Source organism: Podarcis erhardii, assembly GCF_964252035.2.
Source record: "Podarcis erhardii genome assembly, chromosome: 12".
NCBI lineage: Eukaryota > Metazoa > Chordata > Lepidosauria > Squamata > Lacertidae > Podarcis > Podarcis erhardii.
In genome coordinates this window covers 38,162,629-38,189,158 of record NC_138513.1, presented here as the reverse complement: position 1 = coordinate 38,189,158, position 26,530 = coordinate 38,162,629, and the positions used below count along the sequence as shown (strand labels likewise).

The window sequence follows — 26,530 nt, the reverse complement described above, 5'->3', positions numbered from 1 at the left end:
ACGAAAAATAATGGACACCTTCATTCACCAAAGCTCCAACCTCCCCAGTGTGCTTTCCCACTTTGGCACCCAAGATTAAAAGTAGTCAAATTGCAACGCTCACCATAAAATTCTGCAGTAACTAACTCTTTGCTTCCCTTTAGTGATGCTCTGATTGTAACGCTGTATGGGACTGCCCCACTTGGCCTAATGGTAAGGCCAGCCATGTATCTAGTCTTTGCCCAAGTGCCAGAATTTGACAGGTCCTTACCTGGAGTAAGTGCTTACCCAGTTATGTACTTCTCACCTCAACTTTCGCCTGACCTACACTCCAACCAGATGTAGCACAAAATTATCCTTCACACTCACACACTGAATCTGGAGGCGGTCTTTTTCTGGCTTTAAAGTAACGCCAACGTTATTGGAGGTGAAGCATTCTCAAGCAAAGCACTCAAATATGACTTGCAAATGATTTACCGTATTTTTCGCTCTATAGGACGCACTTTTTCCCCTCCAAAAATTAAGGGGAAATGTGTATGCATCCTATAGAGCGAATGCAGGCTGCGCGGCTAAGCCCAAAGCCAGAACAGAAAGACGGAGCGCTGCTCAGCCTTCGCGCTACTCCCCGACCTGGTCTTTGAGGCTGGCAGTGGGGGAAAGCAGCGCTTCTTCCCACTGCCAGCCCCACAAGCTCGGGGGGCAGCGGGAAGGCGGCGCACTGCCTTTGCGCTGCTCCCCGACTTGGTCTTTGGGGCTGGCGGTGGGGAAAAGTAGTGCTTCCCCCCACCGCCAGCCCCACAAGCCTTCCCGTGTGCTGCCTTCCCGCTGCTCCCCGACCTGGTCTTTGGGGCTGGCGGTGGGGGAAAGCAGCGCTTCCCCCCCCTGCCAGCCCCAAAGAGCAGGTCGAAAGGAACCCAAAGCCTCCGGAGCCCAGCGGGAACTCTCGCTGGGCTCTGGAGGCTTCGGGTGAACGCACCTTGAACGCACAGAATGCACCTTGTTTTAGAGGGGGAGAACAAGAAATTTTTTTACCCCTGTTCTCCCCCTCTTATGGTCCGGTGCGTCCTATGGTCCGGTGCATCCTATAGAGCGAAAAATACAGTAATTTACCCCAGTACAGACCTTGAGACCTACTGAGGACAGAACAGCAGACCTTTCTCCATCCCATTAAAGGTCAAATATAAGTCCTCATCATAGAACTACTGAAGAAGGAGTTGTGCTTCCCTCTCTCTTTTTGCCCATAGACTTTCTGCGAAGCATATTCCATGCTGTTCTTATTTTTAAAAGGTTTAACGTGTTTATAAAAGTCTTTGCCCAGAATCAGTGCAATTTGATCTTTCTGGTTTGGGCTTTAGTAGTCTGCTGGCACTATTAAAAACAAACAGAACCCCTAAAGGTCGCAAGAAGGGCAGAATTACAGGAAACGGCAGTAGTTTGTCATTTGTACGCTGGTCCATGCGTAAGGCTGGCTGGGTTTCTCATAGCCCTTCATGCCAGCATCTCCTAGGGCCTAGGCCCTGCGTCATCCTATCCTGCATATAAAAGACAAGAGCACTTTGTATCATGTGCTAGTGCTGTTGTTATGGAGAACTAGAAAGTGGTGCCAGCCCACCTGGCAAACTACCTGTTGCTCTGGACCCATATTTGCAAGATTTAAATGGATAATGGAAATCGGCACATCTGTGCTGAGTTTCAATGGTTTTTACCCTGAAGTACACACAGCCAAGGATGTTTCCAAAGTGTTTTTCTGTGGTCCCTTTTCAGTGCTGCAGCACACAACTGGGAACAAGAGATATGTTCCTTTTCTGAAAAGGCAGGAATCCTTTCCTCTGGGACCTTCTTGTGCTGAAAGTAAATAAGCTGTATAGGCTTTATTCAGGGCAGAACCTCAATTGGCCCCAAAGGTTGAGTGAGTACATGGGGGCAACAGCCTGTCAAATAAGAACTGACCTACAGCTCCCCTGAAACCACAGTTCTGACGCAGTTCTTCCGGGACAGCACCACTTTGGTGGAAGCACAATTTAATGCTTCCTGTTACCTGTTACAAAGCTAGTACATCAGAGAGAGGCTAGACTTCTCGTGTGCACGCTCACTGTCCATTCAATCATGCTGCTTGCGTCACTTTACACAAACTCTATGGTAATGATTTCCCATAAGCTAACCTTACAAAAAAAAGGGACGCGGGTGGCGCTGTGGGTTAAACCACAGAGCCTAGGACTTGCCGATCAGAAGGTCGGCGGTTCGAATCCCCGCGACGGGGTGAGCTCCCGTTTCTCGGTCCCTGCTCCTGCCAACCTAGCAGATCGAAAGCATGTCAAAGTGCAACTAGATAAATAGGTACCACTCTGGCAGGAAGGTAAACGGCGTTTCCATGCACTGCTCTGGTTCGTCAGGAGCGGCTTAGTCATGCTGGCCACATGACCCGGAAGCTGTCTGCAGACAAACGCTGGCTCCCTCGGCCTATAGAGCGAGATGAGCGCGCAACCCCAGAGTCGGTCACGACTGGACCTAATGGTCAGGGTTCCTTTAACATTACAAAATGAAACTTCAGATTTCCTATCTAAAAACAGGACTTCCTCACTAAACTGCTTCAGGGTGTTGTAAGCTGGAAGCAACAGACACATTTAATCAGCCTGAGCAAGGGAACAATCACAAGCAGAGACACAATTTAGGGGAGTTTTGACTTGCTCTCCTGCAGGTTGTGCTCAGGAATGTTACCCTTTTCCCCTCCATCTCTTATTTCTTATTCTTTTTAAGTGGCACAGTTTACAGGGGGAAAGGCAATTCTAATTGTTCAAGAGGATGCGTGGACTGATGATACAGAAACTTGGTGTATAGCGCCATCTAATGCCAAGATTTAAAAAATAAATGTATTTGCTTTACGATGGAGAACCTGAGTCATGGCACGACGTACTGGCTGCTCACATCGGTTCCTTTATTCACCTGCAGCGAAGAAAAGAGGACAGCAGCTTTGGCAAGCACAGAGTCAATCACCCTGGTATAACACCAAAGGGAGGCCACTTCTGTGAAACATCCAAATGCCAACTTAAAATAGTCCAGGTGCCCGTGAGCAAAAATCACGTCTCCCTTTGAGGCTTCCGAAATTTGCTTTGGAGAAAAACCCTCGGCACGGACAGGCCTTCCTTCTTGTTCACCGTCTCTCGCAGCACGTATTCATTCACCACCTGCTCATACCCCACGGATAGGAAAAGTTCAGCCAAGAAATCTGAAGAGAAGAAAGATAAAGCAGTCATCCAGCGTAGGTGGAAGCACGAACGTGAGATGGCAGTGTGTAACCACGCAGGCTCCTCTTTTCAGCCCAGCCCTGCCCAGAGCCTTTGCATTTTAATAGAATTAGAAGCCCCAGGTAACGAAGGTTTTGCAGCAGGCAACTAAGACTTCAAAAGTCAAAAGAGAGAGCATTAGGGCAGTTCTCAAGCATCAGCCCCTAGACTTCATTTGCTGAAGAAATTACAATTGTCGTGATTAAGTTTGTTGTTCTTTCCTACTTGACTGGTTGAACTTTAAAGCGGACAAAACTGTAATCCATATTTGGTAAGTGGCCTCCCCAAAATTGTAAGGATACCTTATCATCAATCAGATCTAGATTTAAGGCCTTTTATGCATAAGCAGCAGTTCTACAATATTTATTTGGTCGTGTACCACATTATATCTGCATCGCTGGAACCCCGGTGTACAGTTTGAAGGTTACTATTTTGCTCTGGTGGGGTTTTGCTGCAGCGCTCTCCTCTAACTCACATCACCAAGACTCAGAGAACTTGATGGTACCCGACACCTAACAGATTAGCAAAAATGTATAAATCTGAATTGAATGTATGCTGGAAGTGTAAAGAAAAAGAAGGTACCTTTTTCATATGCAGTGGACCTGTAAGAAGCTAAAAGCCTACTGGGAAATGATATACAATGAGTTGAAAAAAATGTTTAAGATAACCTTTTTTAAGAAACCAGAGGCTTTTCTTTTAGGAATAGTAGGACTAGAGATACCCAAACAATATAAAAACTTATTTATGTATGCGACAATGGCAGCCCAAATGATTTTAGCCCAAAGATGGAAAGAAGATAGTGTCCTGAGACTAAAGAAGAACGGCAGCAAAAACTGTTGGAATTTGCAGAAATAGTAAACTTACCGGAAGAATAAGAAATCAAGATGAAAGAGTTTTTAATTTGGAATGGAAATCGTATATTGGATATTTTAAAAATGATTGTAAACAGATCAAATCATTAGCAGGATTAATGTAAAGACGTGCAGTGATATAAAACTAATTTTGATTGTTCTGGACAAATAATAACTAGGTTTAACTTGGAAATGCTACAAATGTATTACATATAAAGATAGGTAACTGCAGAAAGGGAGGGAGGTCGAAATGGGGTACTGAAATTTGATGAAAAATTATTTTATTGTTTGATGTAAAATGGGGGGGGGGGGAGACTCAAGAGAATTTAGGAATAGTGAAAAGTAATTAGAGAAGCACAATAAAGCCCCATGCACAGTACCAATGTGAAATGACTACTGAATCCCATGATTTATACTTAAGGGAATGCCACAAGACCATACAAGTGGAGATTTTAAACCCAGTTTGTATTCGTTTTTTTAATGGTTTTTGTATTTGTTTTGATTACATTTTTATTGTTAATCACTTTGAGATGTTTCACCGGAAGCGATTCATAAAGTAACTGGGATAAAAATGCAATAGTTCTGGGAAGCAAAGTGTAAACAAAGCCGAAAGACTCACCATCTGTGAAAAAGTATGACCTGGTTCCATCCTGTCTGACATAGAAGTTTTCTCCAAGCTTGTTAGAAGACTTAAACCGCAGCATAGCATGATCATAGAGGCCATAATCTCTGAACAGCACACATTTGCCTGGTTTTAACACCTGACAAATAAGTAACAAAAAATAAAATTGACATTATAAAACAGAAACATGGCGCTACATCTAAAAATGGAATATTGTGTGTCAGGAGGCTCTGCTGTTTCAGATATATTTTTACAGCACATCAAACGCACTGGTCATTTTATTCCTACTATTACAAGGTACTTGGAAAAAACTTTTCTCTGAATGCTCCAATCATAGTTTTATCCAGTGCTTTTTTTCTGGGAGGACGCAGGGGTATGCATACCCCTAAACATTTTGTGAGTCTTTGTACTTTTGTTCATTTACTGTATTTATTTTCCTTGATTTGAATTATAAAATGGTGGTTTTCTTGTGTCAAAATGAGAGTACCCCTAAACTTTTTTTAGAAAAAAGAAACTGGTTTTATCCAAGTACAGTGGTACCTTGGTTCTCAAACTTAATCCTTTCCGGGAGTCTCTTCAACTCCCAAAACCGCTCGAAAACGAAGGTGCGGCTTCCGATTGGCTGCAGGAGCTTCCTGCACTCAAGTGAAAACCACGTTGGACGTCCGGCGTCTGAAAAACATTCACAAACAGGAACAATTACATCCAGGTTTGTGGCGTTCAGAAGCCAAGCCATTCGAGTACCAAGGTACCACTGTAAAGGATTATAGAAGTGGGATTGGACCCCAGTGGTACACAAGACATTTGGTGCCCTGTGTCAGGGAACTGCCATCAGGGCCGGAGGGAGAGAGCGGGCTCCAGAGGGATTCCAGAGAGCGTCCCGGGATGGGGAGAGGCAGCCCATCTTCTGGGGAAGGGAATCAGCGTAGCACCAGTGGAGAAGGGGGGCAGATGGGGGAATCGGCGAGGCAGTCCCATGACTCCTTGCCGGGGACCAGCGGGGAGAGTAAGTGTCCTCCGCTGCCCACACCCTCCTTGTGCAGAAGGCTTCGTGCAGGGAGAGTAGGAGGAGACTAGGCGTCAAAGAGCTTCTTTGCTGGAAGAAGTTCAAGAACCGCCCACTGATGGATTCTGCCAGCGATTGAGACAGCGACAGGCGAGTGGCTGTCCGGACAGAAGAGGTTCACTCAGGCAACCCAGCCGGGTGTGGCGCCGGTTTACGCACGAGCAACCCCTAGAACCATTACACCCTGCATATCTTGTTGCATTTCCTCAGTGACTAGCATAGCTGAAATTAAACAAAATAGGGCTTTTGAACTGCCTAGATTTCCATTTTTTTACTTTTTAGTGAAGGTACACACAGCCCTGACAAAGCTACCCCATGTCCGTATTTCTCATTAGCTCACTTGGGCACCAATGTATTTTGGAGGAAGGGGGCCACAGCGTGCAAACATGTGGCAACTTTTTGGAGCAGACATGTTTGATGATTTTATGGTAGATTGATTAAAATGCAAGCTTACTTACCTTATAAAGATTGTGCAAAACCAGATGCATCTTCTCAGGATGAACAGCAGACAGCACAAATATTAAGGTCACAACATCCACGGAATCTGACGGCACATTTTCCAAAATGTCATCTTTGGTAAGGTCACACTGGAATGCTTTACATCTCTGGGCATCATATAAAGGGTTTTGCTATGAAGTGAAAAGGTTTTTTTCTGAGAAACATTTGCAATCAAATGCTCGAATTTCACTTGCTGAAATGAAGACTTTTTGAAAAGTGCCCCAGGAAAGCATGAAACAGCAAGAGAACAATCATTTCTATCCCTTTGTGGCACAGATATACCACAAACATGTCACTAAATCAAGATTTTAGATAGTATATTATAGTATAGTAAAGTCGTACATTGGCGTTCTGGAAGTCCGTTTGACTTCCAAAACGTTCAGAAACCAAAGCGCGGCTCCTGCCACCAATCAGAAGCCACAGAAGGCCTGTCAAATGTTCGTCTTTCAAAAATAGTTTGCAAACAGGAACAGTCACTTCCGGGTTTGCAGCATTCGGGAGCCAAAACGTTTGAGAACTACCGGTAGCTGCTTTTGAACTCATTAACAACTAGCCTTACCAGGGGTCAGAATCACTGTGGCAAGAATAGTCAAGAAAATCCCGTACTGTTCATGGAGTTATCATACCATCAGCCTTTTGAGGTCATAGTCAATATCTTGGACAAGTCACTTTTAATAAATTAATCTTTTGAAAACCTGTCTTCAAATATGCTAGACTGACTTGTTATAAATCTTCAAAATTCAAAAATACTTTTTCTTTAAAAACCATAATAAAAAGGATAGATAGAATCTTTGCCCCCGGTTTTTGAAATTATTGGAAGATATGTCTGCACCCCAAAACCTGGCAACAATCTCTTTCCTGACATTTTCGTATTAGAAAGGAATTTATGTAATCCTTATAATGTCACAGATATACATGAGTTAAGGTTAGTCAACATATGCAGTACGATAAAAGAGCACAGGAATACAGTGGTACCTCAGGTTACATATGCTTCAGGTTACATAGGCTTCAGGTTACAGACTCCGCTAACCCAGAAACAGTGCTTCAGGTTAAGAACTTTGCTTCAAGATGAGAACAGAAATCGTGCTCCAGCGGCGCGGCAGCAGCAGGAGGCCCCATTAGCTAAAGTGGTGCTTCAGGTTAAGAACAGTTTCAGGTTAAGTACGGACCTCTGGAACGAATTAAGTACTTAACCTGAGGTACCACTGTATATATTTTTCTTCTGTTTATCTGAGCACATTCTGCTATGTACTGATTATGGTTGCAGAACCTTATGTGGCTAAAACAAGGGAGACTATTGCCACGCCAGCCTTAACCAAAGCTGACCATGGAAAACCTGATGTTGTAGTTGTGAAGATTTTCAGACTTCCATTTTTGCTGCACCTGCTGAAATTTCTCTTTTACACAGTTGCTACAGGTTCAGGAGCCCTGTCCTCTTGTGCTACCCAGGCTACCCTGTCTCTCTGCACAGGAGGTGACTGACTTCTTCTCAAGCCTCCAATTCAATATTTTCAGTCATATGATGCCTACTTTTTCACAACAATTCAGTGTTTGTGCCTGCTGATCTCAACGTGAAATAGGGAAGAAAGGAAACCATGTCTGGGACTCAATGCTATATACTGTAGCATTCAAGAGTTAAGTATTCATCACTGATCATGTAATCAAATACAAGGGTAGGAAAAACTTTATTTGGTTAGCCTGATGTAGCAATCACTCTCCAGAAATTGTTATGTCAGGCTAACCAAATGTGTAAATGAATAATAACTGGGAACAGCCATGTAGTAAACCCTACACAACATATGTAGGAACCCCTAATTTTTGGCACAATCTGTCCTCTTTTTCTTCATTTCTTTTATCATTCACTTTTTAAAAATAGGGATATACTATTTTCCCTTTTCAAAGAACATTTAGGCACCGGTCTCTTGTGGGCAGGCGGGCGGGGGCAGGGGAGAGTAAGACAAACATCTCACCAACCTTTACATATTCCACAGCTCGGGGAGAGAAATCACAGGCATAAGCAAAGATATTCAAATCCTCTTCTAAAAGTGGAAACAAACAATTCCCGACACCACAGCCTGCTTCAAGGATGGTGAGTTTCTGATCCTCAAACTGTTTGGGAGAGAAACAATTGCATTTGATATATCTTTCCAGAGCGAAATGCATCATTAAAAATCTGCAATGTTTTCAGAAACGAGGTCCACACATATGAATCACATTGCAGTGCTAAGTTTTATCACTCTAGAAATCATTCGTTTACAATAAAGACAGAGCCAAGAAAGGGATGCACCTCTTCATTGTAGTCATCGCTTTGGGGTCTCCATAAGGGCACAATCCTCTTTTGTGTGCTTCATTTTTATGTGTGTGTTTTTGCTGTGTTGCTACTGCAGAAAAACAGGGTACAAGGTGGTTGTTGCAGGTGCTTAAAGGGACCCCTGACCATTAGGTCCAGTCGTGGCCGACTCTGGGGTTGCGGCACTCATCTCGCTTTATTGGCCGTGGGAGCCAGCGCACGGCTTCTGGGTCATGTGGCCAGCATGACTAAGCCGCTTCTGGCGAACCAGAGCAGCGCACAGAAGTGCCGTTTACCTTCCCGCCAGAGTGGTACCTATTTATCTACTTGCACTTTGTGCTTTCGAACTGCTAGGTTGGCAGGAGCAGGGACCGAGCAACGGGAGCTCACCCCATTGCGGGGATTGGAACCACCGACCTTCTGATCGGCAAGTCCTAGGCTCTGTGGTTTAACCCACAGCGCCACCCGCGTCCCTGTTGCAGATGCTTACGGGCAGCTATTCAGGATGACAGCCTGTTTGGGTTGGAGAGCAGGGGTGAAAGGCATTAAGTTGTTCATAGGCCAACAGAGTAAGAGTCTGTTGGTGCAGAGTGGGCCCTCTTTATGTGCCAGACCAAGGGAGAGTGCTTATTTTGTGATGAGTGCTTATTTTTGTCATTTGTTTAAGTCATTTGTTTAATAAGAGTGCTTATTTTTGTCATTTGTTTATGTTATATGCTGGACCTATTTTTACAGATTCTGTAATTTTTACACATTGTTATATTTACTTTGTATATTTTTTATTGTTTACAGAGCAGTATTGTCCCCTGCTCTGTAACTGAAATATTCAATTAAGAGCAGATTATAAATACTACTAATCACAACAAGAACATCATCTCTCACTATGATTTAAGCTGTATGATGCATAGTGATTTCACAATCAAAACATATGTATATACAGACTGGCTTATCCACACCTCCCCTTGTTCTGCTGCTACCGTCACCCTCCTGGGGGGAAAACTGCTCTTTAGTGCTCAGTTGGAGCTAACAGGAATCTGGGTTTCCCCCAGATTGGCATTTGTTGTGATGCATTATATATTTTATCCGCTGTAAGCAGCCCAGCGTGGCTGGGGAAACCTAGCCAGTTGTGCGGGGTATAAAATCATCATCATCATCATCATCCTGTCTTCATTGCCCAACAGATACAATTTTCCAAGCAAATTAGGTTCCAAACCACCTCTGTGTGGGTAAAATGGGCAGCTATGTCTCCTACAGTAATACTGTGATTCCCAGCAGTCCCCCATCGAAGCACTAACCAGATTTATCCCTACTTAGTGTCAACATCAGATCCTCCCAGGTCATTCACTAATCTATACTGGAGGCATCTGGAATACTATTGTTGTCCTGATTTCTTTTTTTTGGGGGGGGGAGTAATTCTAATACTGACTTATCCTGCAATCATTGCAGGGACTCCAGTGTACAATGTCTAGGATTTGTTAGATGACATATTATGTAATTCTGATTAAATAAAATACATCACAACCATCTAGAGCAAGGAGGTCATTGGAGCTGAATGAAGCATTTGTGCAAAGGCTTGCAATGTACAATTTCCACAGAAATGGGAAGTTCTGTTTATGTGAGCAGGACGTTTGCACGCTAAGTAACTGACTGGCATCAGCAAAAATATCTGAGGAGTTGCCAAATCTAGTTTTAGCATAGCAACTGCCCAGGCAGCATCATGGAAACAGCAAGGTACATCTACATACTTATTGCATTCATTAAAAATTTTACATGAATTAAGATGGAACAAAGATTGACTAGGGCTTTCCAGTTCCCCCCCCAAAAAAACCATTTCTACTGTAGCTCTTGCTTTCCCTCTGATGCTCTAGCATGCGTAATGACACTCACTTCACGGCATGCTTTTAATTCTTCAAACTCTCTAGTTGTCCAGTGCCTGTCCTTGAAAAAGTTGGTGCTGTTCCTTTTGTAAAACAGATCCCAGTTCTTCTGTGCTTCCTTCTCTAGTTTCTGTTGTTTGAAGTCAGAGACAAAGACCTGTTCTCTGGCCAGTTTTTCGGCTTCTTCGGGGCTAAGAATTCTTGCTTTGTGCCCTCTCTTTTGGAATGCCCCGTCTTCACAAGCTGAGATGGTCACATCAAGCTGAGCAACAGGCGATTCACCTTGCTGAGGCCTGGAGTCGGTCATCTTAATTAAGGAGGACCCTGAAGATTCAGAGTTGCTTTATTCTTCAACTACAGCAATTCTCCGTTCAGAAAAGAACTAGACTGAGAAGGACAATAAGGACAAGGTTAGCATTTTTCATCTTTCGCTGGACATGTCACAAAACGATGAAGGGGCCCTTGAAATGTGTTGTTTCCCTCTAACATCACCTTTGGAAAATGTAGTTGAATTCTTTGTTAGACAGAATGAACAAGCTCCGAAAACCCTACCAAGGTACAAGAAGAAATCAATCCCTAACAGGATAGATTGGTGTACAACTTTTAGAAGACATCTGAAGGCAGCCCTGTTTAGGGAAGTTTTTAATGTCTGACGTTTTATCATGTTTTTAATGTTCTTTTGGCAGCTGCCCACAGTGGCTGGGGAGACCTGGCCAGATTGGCAGGGTATAAGTATTTTTTTTTAAAAAAAATATTATTATTATTATTATTATTATTATTATTATTATTATTATTATTATTAAAGGTTAATCCATGCCACAGACATATATATTGTAAACATTTTCCAGCCGCTTCCACCCTGAGTTGTTGTATGTTTGCATATGTCTGGATCCTACCACCAAACCTAATGCCAATTCTAAATGGGAAAGGACGTCAAGGTCCCAGAATTCATTTCCAAATACCCATATAATCTCACTGTTTTCCTATCATCTGAATGTAGTTTCCCAACTTTCATGTGAAACTGAAGATCAAGGTGCTTGACACACCTGGAAGATGTTCTCTTTCCTACTACTACTACAACTAGCAGGCCATATGATAAAATATTTTTCCCCCTTGATCTAGGAATGCAAAGGGAAGAGTACATTGAAGGAATTCATCAGAGCCACAAAGCAGTTATGGCAGCAAATGAGATAACAAGTTTTTAGGATTTGGTGGGCAGGCATGCGTATTTTACAGTAACACCAGAGGGAGCTGGCTAGCCACAGTGTGTTTAAAGATTCCTTTCCTTCAAAGCATCTTTCCTCCAAAGAGGGTCTTCGCAAACCACTTAACAATTTCTCCGTCTGTTTGCTGCAGCAGCTGCACTGCACAAGGTGAGTTTTTTTTTATTGTATTTTGATTGCTACTTTTACTCCTTGTAGTTATCTTGCATTTTATAGCATTGCAATTTGCATTCCACAACCTGTAGCACAATAAAATACAATGCAAAAAACAAAAGAAGCAATAAAAATAAAATACAGTGGTGCCCCGCAAGACGAATGCCTCGCTAAACGAAAAACCCGCAAGACGAAAGGGTTTTCTGATTTTTAGCGGCTTCGCAAGACGAATTTCCCTATGGGCTTGCTTCGCAAGACGAAAGCCCATAGGGAAATCTCCGGGGACAGTGGGGAAGCACAGCGCGCCTTCTCCTCTGTTCCTGGACCTGTCCTGAAGGCTTGCGGTGGGAGGTCCGGGAACAGAGGAGAAGGCGCGCTGCGCTTCCCCACTGTCCCCGGGGCTTGCGGTGGGAGGAGGGTTTTTCCTCCCCACCGCCAACATTCAGAACAGCTTTCTGAATGTTGGCGGTGGGGAGGAAAGCCCTCCTCCCACCGCAAGCCTTCAGGACAGGTCCGGGAACAGAGGGGAAGGCGGCAGCGCTTCTCCTCTGTTCCTGGACCTGTCTTGAAGACTTGCGGTTGGAGGAAGGTTTTCCTCCCCACCGCCAACATTCAGAAGGCTGTTCTGAAGGCTGGTGGTGGGAAGAAAAGCCCTTCTCCCCCGCCAGCCTTCAGAAGAGTTCCCCGCAGGGCTCTCCAAGCTGCAGATAGCCGCCTGCTGCCCCTATCCGCAGCTTGGAGAGCCCTGCGGGGAAGTCCTGCAGGGCTCCCCAAGCTGCGAATGTCTGCCCCGCGCGAGGGGCGCTCTGAAGCAAAGCGCCCCTCGTGCGGGGCAGCAGCCTGCTATCCGCAGCTTGGAGAGCCCTGCGGGGAAGTCCTGCAGGGCTCCCCAAGCTGCGAATGTCTGCCCCGCGCGAGGGGCGCTCTGAAGCAAAGCGCCCCTCGTGCGGGGCAGCAGCCTGCTATCCGCAGCTTGGAGAGCCCTGCGGGGAAGTCCTGCAGGGCTCCCCAAGCTGCGAATGTCTGCCCCGCGCGAGGGGCGCTCTGCTTCAGAGCGCCCCTCGTGCGGGGCAGCAGCCTGCTATCCGCAGCTTGGAGAGCCCTGCGGGGAAGTCCTGCAGGGCTCCCCAAGCTGCGAATGTCTGCCCCGCGCGAGGGGCGCTCTGCTTCAGAGCGCCCCTCGCGCCGGACAGCAGGCTGCTATCCGCAGCCTAGGCAGCCCTGCAGGAACTCTTCTGAAGGCTGGCGGCGGGAGAAGGGCTTTTCTTCTTCAGCCTTCAGAAGCCCTCAGACTGTCCCCGGACCTGGTCTGAAGGCGGTCTCCCTAGGAACGCATTAATTGATTTTCAATGCATTCCTATGGGAAACCGTGCTTCGCAAGACGAAAAACTCGCAAGAAGAAAAAACTTGCGGAACGAATTAATTTCGTCTTGCGAGGCACCACTGTAATTAAAAACCTGTATGTGTTTTTAATGCTGTGGATGTGCTGTTGCCTGTCTTCAACTGCAAAGCCATGGACCACCTGAATGAAACAGACCATAGCTTGGGAACCCCTGGTCTAGGATAGGGGTCTGAAACCTGTGGCCCTCCAGATATTGCCAGACACCAATTCCCCACTGACAGGGCTGCTGGGAGGGAGCCGGAATCCAACAACATCTGGAGCCTTGCAGGTTCTCCATTCCCTTCCAGTATTTCTCAAACTTGGCTCTCCAGCTGTTGTCGGACTACAACTCCCATCATCTCTGCTAGCTAGGGATGATGGGAGTTGTAGTCTGGAAACAGCTGGAAACACAAAGCTAGGTGGATCCATGGTCCCGACTTGGCCCTGATCAACTGCCTACTGTTCCACTTCACAGGAAAACACATCCCTGTTGGTGGTGGGCACATGAAGCTCACTTACGGGGCCTTCCCCATCCCCCAATTTCTTCTCTTTTTTTACAGTAATTTTTATTTGGTTTTGCAAGTATTAAGTTTATAGCAATCCAAATTACATCCATATTTTGAGATTCCACCAAATCTCTTGACTTCCCACCTTCCACTCCATGGGTCCTATTGTACACCCTCTCAACTGCATATAATAATAATAATAATAATAAATTTTATTTATATCCCACCCTCCCCAGCCAAAGCCGGGCTCAGGGCGGCTAACAACACTAAAACAGTGCAACATTATAAAAACATTATAAAAATTAATTAAAATCAAAATTGATGGCAACCATAAACTAAAGTTTTGTAAAGATTGCCAAGGAGGGAGTCAGGCTGCGCCCTGACCAAAGGCCTGGTGGAACAGCTCTGTCTTGCAGGCCCTGCGGAAAGATGTCAAGTACTGCAGGGCCCTTGTCTCTTGTGACAGAGCGTTCCACCAGATTGGAGCCGCAGCTGAAAAAGCCCTGGCTCTAGTTGAGGCCAGCCTAACCTCTCTATGGCCTGGGACCTTCAAGATGTTTTTATTTGAAGACCGTAGGTTCCTCTGTGGGGCATACCAGGAGAGGCGGTCCCGTAGGTACGAGGGTCCTAGGCCGTATAGGGCTTTGAAGGTTAAAACCAGCACCTTAAACCTGATCCTGTACTCCACCGGGAGCCAGTGCAGCTGGTATAGCACCGGATGAATGTGATCTCGCAGCAAAGACCCCGTAAGGAGTCTCGCTGCGGCATTCTGCACCTGCTGGAGTTTCTGGGTCAGTCTCAAGGGCAGCCCCACGTAGAGCGAGTTACAATAATCCAGTCTGGAGGTGACCGTCGCATGGATCACAGTGGCTAGGTCAGGGCGAGAGAGGTAAGGAGCCAACTGCTTAGCTTGGCGGAGATGAAAAAATGCCACCTTTGTTATAGCTGCAATCTGCGCCTCCATGGAGAGGGAGGTATCGAAGATTACACCCAAACTCTTAACGGACGGTGCTGGCACTAATTGCACCCCTGCAAGAGATGGGAGTTGCCCCCTCAATCCCATATCGTCCCGTCCCAGCCAGAGTACCTCTGTGTTCAAAGGATTTAACTTCAACCGGCTCCCACGTAACCATCCAGCCACAGCTTCCAAGCATCTGATCAGTGTCTGGGGCCGAGTCAGGATGGCCATCCATCAACAGATAGAGGTGGGTGTCATCAGCGTACTGATGGCAGCCCAGCCCAAACCTCCGGACAAGCTGGGCAAAGGGGCGCATAAAGATGTTAAAAAGCATCGGGGAGAGTATCGCACCCTGGGGCACTCCACACACCAAGGAGTGGCGGGATGACAATCCCCCCCCCAAGCACCACCCTCTGTCCCCGACCAGAGAGAAACGAGCGCAGCCATTGAAGGACTGTGCCCTGGATCCCCATAATTTCATAACGCCTAATTTGTATCTTTCCAAATTGTCCATGATATTCGCTACGTTACAAGTGTTGTTAAAATCCTGCTAATGTTTTCATCTGCTTACAGTGGTTTCCTAGACCCATTCCCCAATTACAGCCCACCCCACACAACCCTATTATAATCCCAAGCTGCTACGCTCGGCACGGCTACCGAATCACTGAATCGTAGAGTTGGAAGGGAGCCCGAAGGATCATCTAGTCTGACCCGCAGCAAGGCAGGCATTTCAACTAAAGCACCCACGACAGGGGGCCCAATCAGGCAGCTTCATTACAGTATTGCGTTTTTACCCCCCATCTCCTTGGGTGTTGAGTGCCACCCACCAACCTACCGTCAGGGGTCCAAATAGCGCTGCGGGCGGTCCCCCCCCCCCATAAAAGGACACAGAGCTGTAAGGGCGCAATATAATAATAATTTCTGAATCCTGTGGCACTCTGGACATGCTCAGAGGCTGCAAAATTCCCCGAGCCGTAAGGGCGCAAAATAATAAGAATAATTTCCTAAATCTGGGGCATTCTGGACATGCTCAGAGGCCGCGTCCCTCCCCGAGCCGTCAGGGCGTAAAATAATAAGAATAATTTCCGAAGTCCCCGGCGCTCTGGACATGCTCAGAGGCCGCGTCCCTCCCCGAGCCGTCAGGGCGCAAAATAATAAGAATAATTTCTGAAGCCCGTGGCGCTCTGGACATGCTCAGAGGCTGCAAAATTCCCCGAGCCGTAAGGGCGCAAAATAAGAAGAATAATTTCCTAAGTCTGCGGCGCTCTGGACGTGCTCAAGGGCCGCGTTCCTCCCTTTCCCCTCCCTGCTAAGCGTCTCTCGGGGGCTTCGGCGGCCACGAGGGAGCGCGGCCTGTGCTGGGCCTAGCGGCGGCTGAGGCCTACCTTCTCTCTCCCCTCAGGCGCGGAGCGCTTTCCCGGTCACACGCCGCCGCCGCCGCCGCCGCCTCCTGGCAGCGCCCGGAAGAGGGAGAGAGCAGGAGGAGAAGCAGCGCAAGGGCCCGGTCGGGCCTGGTCGTCGTTGTTGCCGGCGAAGGAGCCACAGCCGCGCTTGCTTTTTCGCTCGGCGGCCATGAACGGCTCGGCGAACCCGCTGCTGGACAAGGACGAGCACCCGCTGCAGCTGGGCGAGAGCTTCGAGAGGCACCCCAAGGCCTCCTTCCACACCATCCGCTGTGAGTAAGGGGGCGCCGGGCGGAGGGAGGGAGGGACGGTCGCCCAAAGCCCCCCGGGCCCGAGGGAAGCGGCTCCTGAGGGGAAAAGGAGGCCTACTCGCGAGCAGGCGCCAACGGGGCCCACTCCGGGGGAAGCGAGGGGGAGCCTGAGGGGAAATGGCGGCCCTTCCTTCTCTCAGGACGGGCCAGGGGGGCTTCGGCCTAGTCTAGGGGGCTGAGGGTCGAGGGTATAGGCCGGTCTACTCAGTGCCGGATTTACCTATAAGCTAAACAAGCTATAGCTTGGCGCTCCACTCTCTTGCGGGCCCCCAGAAAATTTAAAGGGGAAAAACACCCTGCATGTACATTTCCAAAATATAAGATAAAAAAAAATATTAAACCTATATACAGCAACAGTGTTTTGTGTTGTGTATTCTCCTATGATATGAGTAATGGGCCCCGTCTGCTAGCCTGCCCCCTAAAACATCACTGGTTTGCTCATTGTTATATATAGGGTCCCCACATTCTGCATGGACTGGTTGCATGGGAACATATGCAAATGGCTTAATAATAATAATAATTTTTATTTATACTCCGCCCTCCCCGGCCAGAGCTGGGCTCAGGGCTGCTAACACCAATAAAATTACAATAAAAACATAATTTGAAATGCTTTATTGTCACTTGTACAACTTGTGTACAGTGAGATTACACTGTTAATTAAGGGGGGGGGACAACCCAATTGTGGAGGGGGCTGAGGGTCGAGGGTATAGGCTGGTATACTCAGTGCTGGACTTACGTATAAGCTAAATTAGCTTGGGCTCCCCCTCTCTTGCGGGCCCCCAAAAAAATTAAAGGAAAAAAACACCCTGGATGTACATTTCGAAAATATAAGATAAAACCTACATACAGCAACGGTGTTTTGTGTTGTGTATTCTCCTATGATGTAAGTAATGAGCCCCGTCTGCTCCCTAAAACATCACTGGTTTGCTCATTTCTATATACAGGGTCCCCACATTCTGTATGGACTGGTTGCATGGCAACATGTGCAAATGGCTAGATGATGATGATGATACAGTGGTACCTCGGGATGCGAACGGGATCCGTTCCGGAGCCCCGTTCGCACCCAGAAGCAAATGTAACTAGCGACGGCACGTTTGCGCACGCATGCGTCGCTTTTTGCTGCTTCCGTGCATGCGCACGATGTCATTTTGAGCGTCTGCGCATGTGCGAGCAGCGCAACCCGGACATAACGCGCTCCGTTACTTCCGGGTTGCCACAGAGCGCAACTCGAATGCACTCAACATGAAGCATATTCAACCCAAGGTATGACTGTAATAATAATATTTATACCCTGCCCTCCCTGGCCAGAGCCGGGCTCAGGGCGGCTAACACCAATAAAATTACAATACAAACATAATTAAGGGGGGGAGGAACAACCCAATTTAAAATATGGGTTAAAATCCAATTTAAAATGCAGCCTCGTTTTAATAGTAGCCCATAGATCAAAACCATAAGGAGAGGGAAACATAAGGGTCAGACTTATGTCTTGCAGGCCCTACGGAAAGATGTCAAGTCCCACAGGGCCCTAGTCTCTTGTGGCAGAGAGTTCCACCACGCTACTGAAGTAACGGAGTGCATTCCTTCTGGGTTTCGCTGCTCGCGCATGCGCAGACGCTCAAAATGATGTCACACGCATGCACAGAAGCGGTGAATCGCGACCCACGCAGATGTGGGTTGTGTTCACTTCAGGATGCGAACGGGGGTCCGTAACGGATCCCGTTCGCATCCAGAGGTACCACTGTACTAGGCATGCACAGGATTGCACCATAAAGTGCTTTGGAGAGTTCAGAAAAGCAGCATCTTCTCCCCCCTCTCCCTGTTTTCAGTTGTCAGTATTTCTGTTCTGTTTCTTAACTGGTCCGGGTCTTCTGGTGCCCTTAAGAGCAGCTGCTCAGCCAGAAAAGCATCAAGAGAAGCTTTTTTCCATTGGGAACTATGGTACATGACTTTTAGAAGACATCTGAAGGCAGCCCTGTATTGGGAAGTTTTTAATGTTTGATGTTTTACTATGTTTTACTATATATGCTGTTAGCCGCCCAGAGTGACTGGGGAAACCCAGCCAGACAGTCAGAGTACAGTGGTGCCTCGCAAGATGAAAATAATCCGTTCTGCGAGTCTCTTCGTCTAGCAGTTTTTTCGTCTTGCGAAGCAAGCCCATAGGAAATTCGTTTTGCGAAGCGCCTCCAAAACGGAAAACTCTTTCGTCTAGCGAGTTTTCCGTCTTGCGAGGCATTCGTCTTGCGAGTTCCTGCGGGGTTTCCCCCCCCCCTTTTCCTAAGCCCTAAGCCGCTTATCAGCTGATCCACTGATAAGCCGCTTATCAGCTGATCCGCTAAATGCCGCTAAACCACTAATAGCGCTAATCTGCTAAGCTGTCAATGGGCTTGCTTCGCAAGACGAAAAAACCGCTATACGAAGAGCCTCACGGAACGGATTAATTTCGTCTTGCGAGCCACCACTGTAACAAAATTATTCTTAGTATTCTTAGTATTAAGGAGATGCAGTTGCAGGAGAAATACTCACCTGCTAAATTTCTGTATGTGTATGTGTTAGGGTCACAGGCATCCAGGAAATAAATAAAAATACTTAACTAAAAGTAGAAATTGTAGAAGGATTTTGACAGCTTTTTCTTAGAGCACGTGGGGTCAAAAGAAAGTGATTTGCAACAACTGTTATTGAGACATTTTGTTCCAAAGCTGCTCGACTAGTGTTTCCCAAACTTGGGTCTCCTGCTGTTTTTGAACTACAATTCCCACCATCCCTGACCACTGGTCCTGCTAGCTAGGGATGATGGGAGTTGTAGTCTAAAAACTGCTGGAGACCCAATTTGGGGAAACACTGCTAGACAGAGTTAGACAGAAGTTGATGACAGGTGGGTGTCCTGTCCCCCCCAAAACATATATCCTGGTTACGCCCATGGTCACAGGGGCAACAAACTGGTAGTCCCTACTTCTTGCTGGGGGCAGAGTTAACTGTCTTTCTTACTCTTTTTACACATATTGTTTGTTGGCCATAGCATGGCTAGAACACAAACCCTTCCTATAACCGTTCCTTCAAAGTTTGAGATGCAGACACCAGGAGGGAAAGCTTCCTATGTTCTGGAGCTGAACACAACCCCTGAGTAATTGCTATGGAATCAAACAGTTGTTAAATGGGCCGAGACAGGAGCAAGTTAAGAAGCTGGCAATCCTTTCTATGCACAATCGGGGACAGATTCGGATTGGGCCAATTGCCTGTGGTCAAAGCCTATTTACTCTCCTCTGTGCCCCATGATGAATGCTTGGGAAGGTTGCCAGCTATTTCTGCAGACAGTAGGGTATGTGTCCTTAATAGGAGGCACAGCGAGCAACCAGGGGTTGCCAACTCTTTCTGCTGTTAACAGTAGGTTGCAAAGATCAGGGCATCGCGTTTTTTCCATACCGTGAAATGCTTCAGCTGATGATTTCTGCACATCAAGCTGTGTTAGAGGTACAGGCCAGGCCTTTGCCTTTCATTTAAGTTGGGAACCCTACAAGCAGATGTTAAAAAGCACAGAGCCTTTGTCAGTTAAAAAATACTATTTTTCTTAGCTAGAGGAATCTTGCTAGCAGGTTTTTAACAGCATTTCCAAAATAATGCAGAGATTGATAATGGATACATCTTTTTCCAGCCGTGAAACATGCAGCAGGTTGTAATTTGCCTGCTTGGTTTGGACCACTTGTTGGTTGCCCAAAGTAAGTAGGTAGTGCTATTCCCCCACTTTTTTTTACTGGTTCTGTTACAGTAGCAACTTTTTTTGACGTGAATAAATTAAGTAATTGAAGCTTCCTAGCATATCACATTACTGTTGAAAGAGACAAGAGGCAGGGACTATAAAACAGCCAGGGCTATTTTATTTCTTTAACAGCAGACAGGATGCTTGAAAAGCTACTTTTGAAGTTTGGAAGGTTTATTTAAAAGTGTGTTACAGCATGATTATTTGCTGCTGGGTGGGTGGAGAATTAAAAGTTTCTTGGGGCACCAGCAAAAGGGAGCTTTGTAGATTATGCAAAATGACTGGGGAGGGGGAAGCTTTTAACAAAATAAAATATTCTGATGTAGTAACTGTTGGGGTTTTCTAAAGCTTTTAAGCTAACCTTCACGGTTCCCTTATTCCTTTTATATCCACCACAATAATACATTTCATCAGTAATAGCAAAGAGGGAGTGAATTTGTCCCAGATGGATGTTAATCAGGAAACCTTTAAAGTCCAATAGATATTTAATACTAACTATTGTTCTCTCTAGATGACTTCAAACCAGCATCTATTGATACATCTTGTGAAGGGGAGCTTCAAGTTGGCAAAGGAGACGAAGTCACAATTACGTTACCACACATCCCAGTAAGTTTACTGTGTGTCCCATTTTTGCTCCTCCTTCCCCCAGCTATGCTTTTTTGCTCAGAAGTATTGAATTTGTGGCCAAGAAGAAAACTGTATGCATTTTTCAAAAGAACCTGGTAACAGCTAGTGGTGATTTAATAGAAGATGCTAACTTTACCTGTTCTGTGTTGCCTTATCTAACACCAATAATGTAGTGTGTCTGGGATGTGAGTATGTATATATCCTAAAATTTTGTGTGTGTGCGTGCAAACATTTCTATTCCCCTCCCCTCCCCAGGTAGCCTCTTTCTATTTAGATTTTAGTTCTACAATTGTGGACCCCTTCTTTCATAGCCTATGTTTATTATTTTAGTTCTAGGTAAACTTCAGCGTATGCCTGGAACCTGCATTTGAAAGTCTCTTCTGACTGAATTTTATAGAATGTTCTTTTAGATATACAGTGGTACCTCAGGTTAAGAACTTAATTCGTTCTGGAGGTCTGTTCTTAACCTGAAACTGTCCTTAACCTGAGGTACCACTTTAGCTAATGGGGCCTCCTGCTGCCACCGCTGCATGATTTCTGTTCTCATCCTGAAGCAAAGTTCTTAACCCAAGGTAATGTTTCTGGGTTAGTGGAGTCTATAACCTGAAGCTTATGTAACCTGAAGCGTATGTAACCTGAGGTACCACTGTATGTGCTTAGGTCATTGCCTTTAAAAATGCAGATCACCACTGAACATAAAGGATATACTGATCTTATATATGAATTGCTTCAGGTGATAGTTCTACCTATAGGCATTGCTAGAGCTCTGTTTTCTCTTTGACTCCTTACTGTACTACCAAGAAGTATCCTGAAGCCTAAAACAAAAAAATCTGCAAGACTGCACATTTTGCAAAGAAGCATAAAGAGGGAGATGTTAAATATGCAGGCATTTGTTTTTCCTTACATCTATACAGCGGTACCTTGGGTTACATACGCTTCAGGTTACAGACTCCGCTAACCCAGAAATAGTGCTTCAGGTTAAGAACTTTGCTTCAGGATAAGAACAGAAATCGGGCTCTGGAGGCACGACGGCAGCAAGAGGCCCCATTAGCTAAAGTGGTGCTTCAGGTTAAGAACAATTTCAGGTTAAGAACGGACCTCCGGAACGAATTAAGTACTTAACCCGAGGTACCACTGTAAAGGCAAACTGTTGGAGTGCAGTTCAGTGACCACATATTCAGAGGTAGCCTATTAAAGCATCCAAATGCAGCCTTGATGATGAGTGACTAGATATGGCATTTTAGTTAAGGAGTCAGTTTTTCTTGGCTTGTGCACTTGTTTGGACTTCAGGGTAATCTCTGCTTTTCTTGACAACCAGGGTTCTACCCCTCCAATGACGGTGTTCAAAGGAAATAAAAGACCATACCAAAAGGACTGCGTACTTATTATCAATCATGATACTGGGGAATATGTGCTTGAAAAGCTAAGCAGCAGCATTCAAGTCAAGAAGACAAGGTAAAAACGGTTGTCACAAACCAACAGGGCCGCTTCTAATTTGGAGAAAACAACACACAGCATAGCCCTATCTCACACTGCAGGTGGCATATTTCAAACCCTTGGCTATGATTTCTTTTCTTTTTTTAACATAATATTTTGATGAGTATATATTACAGTATATACATGGTGCTTGTTTGTTATTTAGTGGTATATAAATAAAATGCATATATAAATAAAATGGAACACCAGCATCTCAGAGAGAAGGCAAGAACCCTGGTTTCTGACATGTACAAGGAAATTTTAAACCTGGAAAATACTCCTTTGCTCTAGAGGTAGGCAGTTTGTTAAGGGTGCTCCGAGTTGTTGTTGTTGTTTAGTCGTTTAGTTGTGTCCGACTCTTCATGACCCCATGGACCAGAGCACGCCAGGCCCTCCTGTCTTCCACTGCCTCCCGCAGTTTGGTCAAACTCATGCTGGTAGCTTCGAGAACACTATCCAACCATCTCGTCCTCTGTCGTCCCCTTCTCCTTGTGCCCTCCATCTTTCCCAATATCAGGGTCTTTTCCAGGGAGTCTTCTCTTCTCATGAGGTGGCCAAAGTATTGGAGTCTCAGCTTCACGATCTGTCCTTCCAGTGAGCACTCAGGGCTGATTTCCTTCAGAATGGATAGGTTTGATCTTCTTGCAGTCCATGGGACTCTCAAGAGTCTCCTCCAGCACCAGAATTCAAAAGCATCAATTCTCCGAGTTGTTAGGAGTTGTTAGGAGACCCCTATTCTCCTCACTGAGGTACAGCTCTCAAGGGTTTCCTGGGAAGATCGATTGACTGTGAAACCACTCTGGGAACTGTAGCTGTGTGAGGGGAATAGGGGGTCTAACATCCGTCAGCACTCTTAACAAACTAGGATTCTTTGAGGAAAGCCTTGACTTTGAAGCGGTATGATACTGCTTTAAATGTATAGACCATATGAGATCCAATGCAGTTACAGTGGTACCTTGGGTTAAGAACTTAATTCGTTCCAGAGGTCCGTTCTTAACCTGAAACTGTTCTTAACCTGAAGCACCACTTTAGCCAATGGGGCCTCCCGCTGCTCCCGAACTGCCGGAGCACGATTTCTGTTCTCATCCTGAAGCAAAGTGCTTAACCTGAAGCACTATTTCTGGGTTAGCAGAGTGTATAACCTGAAGCATATGTAACCTGAAGAGTATGTAACCCGACGTACCACTGTACTGTTCTGGAAAACAAATGAAAGTAATTCCTTTCTTACTTTAGTGTGACACACACACATGGCAGAAGCCTACCAATTAATAGACAGACGTGGAAAAAGCTATTTTCCCCAAGGCGTACAACCAGGGAAAATGGGTTTTTTAAAATCAGTTTTTACTAATCAATTAAAAAAACCTGTAGCTTTGTTCTGAAATGAAATACTGTAGAAGGTAGGGAGCACACTTCAAAAGCCAAGAAAAGAACAGGGAGGGAGGAATTCTGATCAGATACGGGAATTGATCAGCTTCAGGTGTTGAGGGCTACAGAAAATGAAGTGTGGGCTGGAGCTCTATTTTTTAAAAAAACCAATGCCATATTTATTGAGTTTATTAACAAACAACATACCCAAGGACAAAAGGAATATATTTTTGTATATAACCGCAGGCGCAAGAAAACTTATGGCAAAATTTTGGAAAACAGAAAAAGTACTACAAATGACTGAATGGCAAGTTAAGATTTGTGAGTTTGCCGAGATGGCAAAAATGACTGCAGCAATCAGGGGCTGCTCCAATCAAAAATTCTATACAGAATGGGAATGCATAGGGGAATACATGAAGAAATATGGTGTTAAAGCAGAACTCTTAATAGGCAATTAATTGTTAAGTGTGTAAGGACAAAAGAAGTCATTATAATTTAACAGTTTTCATGTTATTCTATTTTATTAAAGCAACTAGAAAAAAATGTTAGGATGGGAAGATCTCACACAGGTGAAGGGAAGCGGGGGGGGGGAGAGGGTTAGGTTGAATTTGGGAAATAAAATATGGGACAGCAAAGGATATAATAGATTCTTATAGAGTAGTAATATATTGTAACCAGAATAGAAGTTCAAAAGGGGTAGTAAATGTATTTTTAATATTTTCATTATTGTAATAGTTATTATTATTTCTTATCGGTAGAAGGCAATGTTAATTTAGGCTTCTTCGTTTTGCTGTCTGTATGATTTTCTTAAGTCAATTTTTAAAAAATGAAGCGTGGGCTGCAAGTTGCCTACCTGTGATATATACAATCCTCAAAGTGGTACAGTCTAAAAAAGAGCCATGTCATTTGCTATTGCTACTGTGATGGGATAATGAGCTGCTTGTGCGTAAAAGCTTGATCCCTCTGGGGTTTGGCTGGTCATCCAAACCGATGCACTAACGGAGCCCCCAAAGCATGACTCCGTCAGTCGCTGGTAGAATCTGACAGTGGGCGTCTACGGAATTTACGCCAACATAAAAGCTGTTTGACAGACATGCGCTTTCGTGACTCTCTGCGTGACAGTTTCCGGCGAAGGGTGGGCGTTCCCAACGGGGGTCCCGTTACCTCTCCACTACTCTCACTGGAAGCATCCCAGAGCCTCCCCTCCGCTGTGACTCCTGCACTCCCCCTGCTGGTTCCCTCTTCTGCTGCAGATTCTCTCCTATTCTCCTGGAGCCTGTCCACCACCTGTCTCTCCGATGGCAGTTCCCTGACATCCACCTCCCCCCCAGGGCCCCCTTCATCCCCTCCCGCCTCCTCTCCCACTGGCGGTGAGGGCGGAAAATCCCTGAAGGAACTCTCCTTGTCGTCCGAGGATTCTAACACTTCCAGCCACGGCGTACCGTCTCTCTCCCCGTCTTCCTCTTCTTCGTCGGAGTCGGCTTCTTCACCCACCCCTGACTCTGGGAACCCTTCAAACTCCCCTTCCTCATCGGTGGTCCCAAAGTGTTCCCTTCTAAATCGAGCCATGGGTTGCGGTTTTCTTGGGAAACGCTGATGAAATGTTTCTATTAAAACCTCGTCATTGACTACCTCTGCTGGTACCCAAGTGTTTTCCGACTCTGCTTCCCCCTCCCATTCTACCAGATATTCCACCTGATTCCCCTTCCACCTGGAATCAATGATTCCTGCCACGTTCATGTCGCGCTCTCTCTCTTCTATCACGGGCGTTTGGGTGGCCTCTCTCTCACGCTCCCCCCACTCACGTCCCTCTCGGTACGGCGACAGTAATGACCTGTGAAATACTGGGTGTAATTTCATGTGACTGGGCAGCCTGAGTTTGAATGCCACTGGGTTGACCTGCTGTGTGACCTCAAAGGGTCCCAATCTTTTGGGCCTCAATTTCTTACTCCCGCCCTTGAACGGTAGCCCTTGGGTGGACAACCACACCCGGTCCCCCACCCTTATAGTTTCACCCTCCCTCCTATTTCTGTCTGCTTGCTTCTTATATTCTTCCTTGGCTTTCTCTAAGTTAAGTTGAAGCTGACGGTGGATCGCCTCCATCTCTTCAAAAAAATATTCCGCCGCCGGCACGCTCCACCTCTCCCCTCCCTCTCCTGGGAATGCCCGGGGGTGACACCCATAATTTGCCAGGAAGGGACTCATCCCTGTGGACACGTTCTCCGCGTTGTTGTAGGCAAATTCTGCTAGAGGTAACTTATCCACCCAATCATTTTCTCTGTCTTTTACATAACACCTCAGGTATTGTTGTAAAACCCCATTTGCCCTTTCCGCTTGCCCATTGGTTTCTGGGTGCCGGGCAGTTGAGAAATTGAGTTCTACGTGCAGTAAGCTCATAAGTTTCCTCCAGAACCTGGAAGTAAATTGTTTCCCTCTGTCGCTCAAAACCCTCAAGGGGGCGCCATGCAACTTAAAAATATGTTCTACAAACAACTTGGCGGTTTCCTCCGCTGTGACTGCATGTGAACAGGCTATAAAATGACACATCTTGGTTAATTGATCTACCACCACCATGACAGCTGTTTTGCCTTTGGATTTTGGAAGGTCCGTCATAAAATCTATGGATACTGCCTCCCATGGCCTTTCGGGCGTGGGTAAGGGTTGTAATAGCCCCGCTGGCGCCACCCTCTCTCCTTTCGCTCGCTGGCACCTGTCGCAACCCCTGACATATTCCCGTACGTCCTCCCTCACCTTGGGCCACCAAAACTCCCTGGTAACCAACCACATGGTTTTGTGCTGTCCAAAATGTCCCGCTGTGGGGCTGTCATGCAACTGCTTGAGTACTCTGCCCCTCAGTTCCCCGTCGGGTATGTACAGTGCCCCTTTGTAATACAACGCCCCGTTCT

General features: G+C 46.0%; 2 protein-coding genes across 6 annotated transcripts in view; one reads left to right on the top strand and one right to left on the bottom strand.

The window, feature by feature from the left end:
- Positions 1–2,568: 2,568 nt before the first annotated feature.
- METTL6 (methyltransferase 6, tRNA N3-cytidine) lies at positions 2,569–17,270 on the bottom strand. Of its 5 annotated transcripts, none has more exons than XM_081833872.1 (6): positions 17,250–17,270; positions 10,478–10,854; positions 8,275–8,409; positions 6,261–6,431; positions 4,734–4,875; positions 2,569–3,205 (listed from the first exon to the last, which is right to left on the bottom strand). In XM_081833872.1, the coding sequence occupies exons 2-6, from the start codon at positions 10,772–10,774 to the stop codon at positions 3,057–3,059; spliced, it is 894 nt and encodes a 297-aa protein (XP_081689998.1). In that variant the 5' UTR covers positions 10,775–10,854; positions 17,250–17,270; the 3' UTR covers positions 2,569–3,056. The 5 variants fall into 5 exon arrangements, with proteins under 5 accessions (XP_081689998.1, XP_081689996.1, XP_081689997.1 ...); XM_081833870.1 differs by lacking the exon at positions 17,250–17,270 and adding an exon at positions 16,074–16,201; XM_081833871.1 differs by lacking the exon at positions 17,250–17,270 and adding an exon at positions 15,524–15,720.
- The window catches only part of EAF1 (ELL associated factor 1), a 22,376-nt gene continuing 12,071 nt past the window's right edge, over positions 16,226–26,530 (top strand). The window contains exons 1-3 of the mRNA XM_081833901.1: positions 16,226–16,363; positions 20,668–20,762; positions 22,102–22,238. Of these exons, the coding sequence (XP_081690027.1) occupies positions 16,261–16,363; positions 20,668–20,762; positions 22,102–22,238 (335 nt within the window). The 5' untranslated portion in view covers positions 16,226–16,260. The remainder of the gene's footprint in view (positions 16,364–20,667; positions 20,763–22,101; positions 22,239–26,530) is intronic.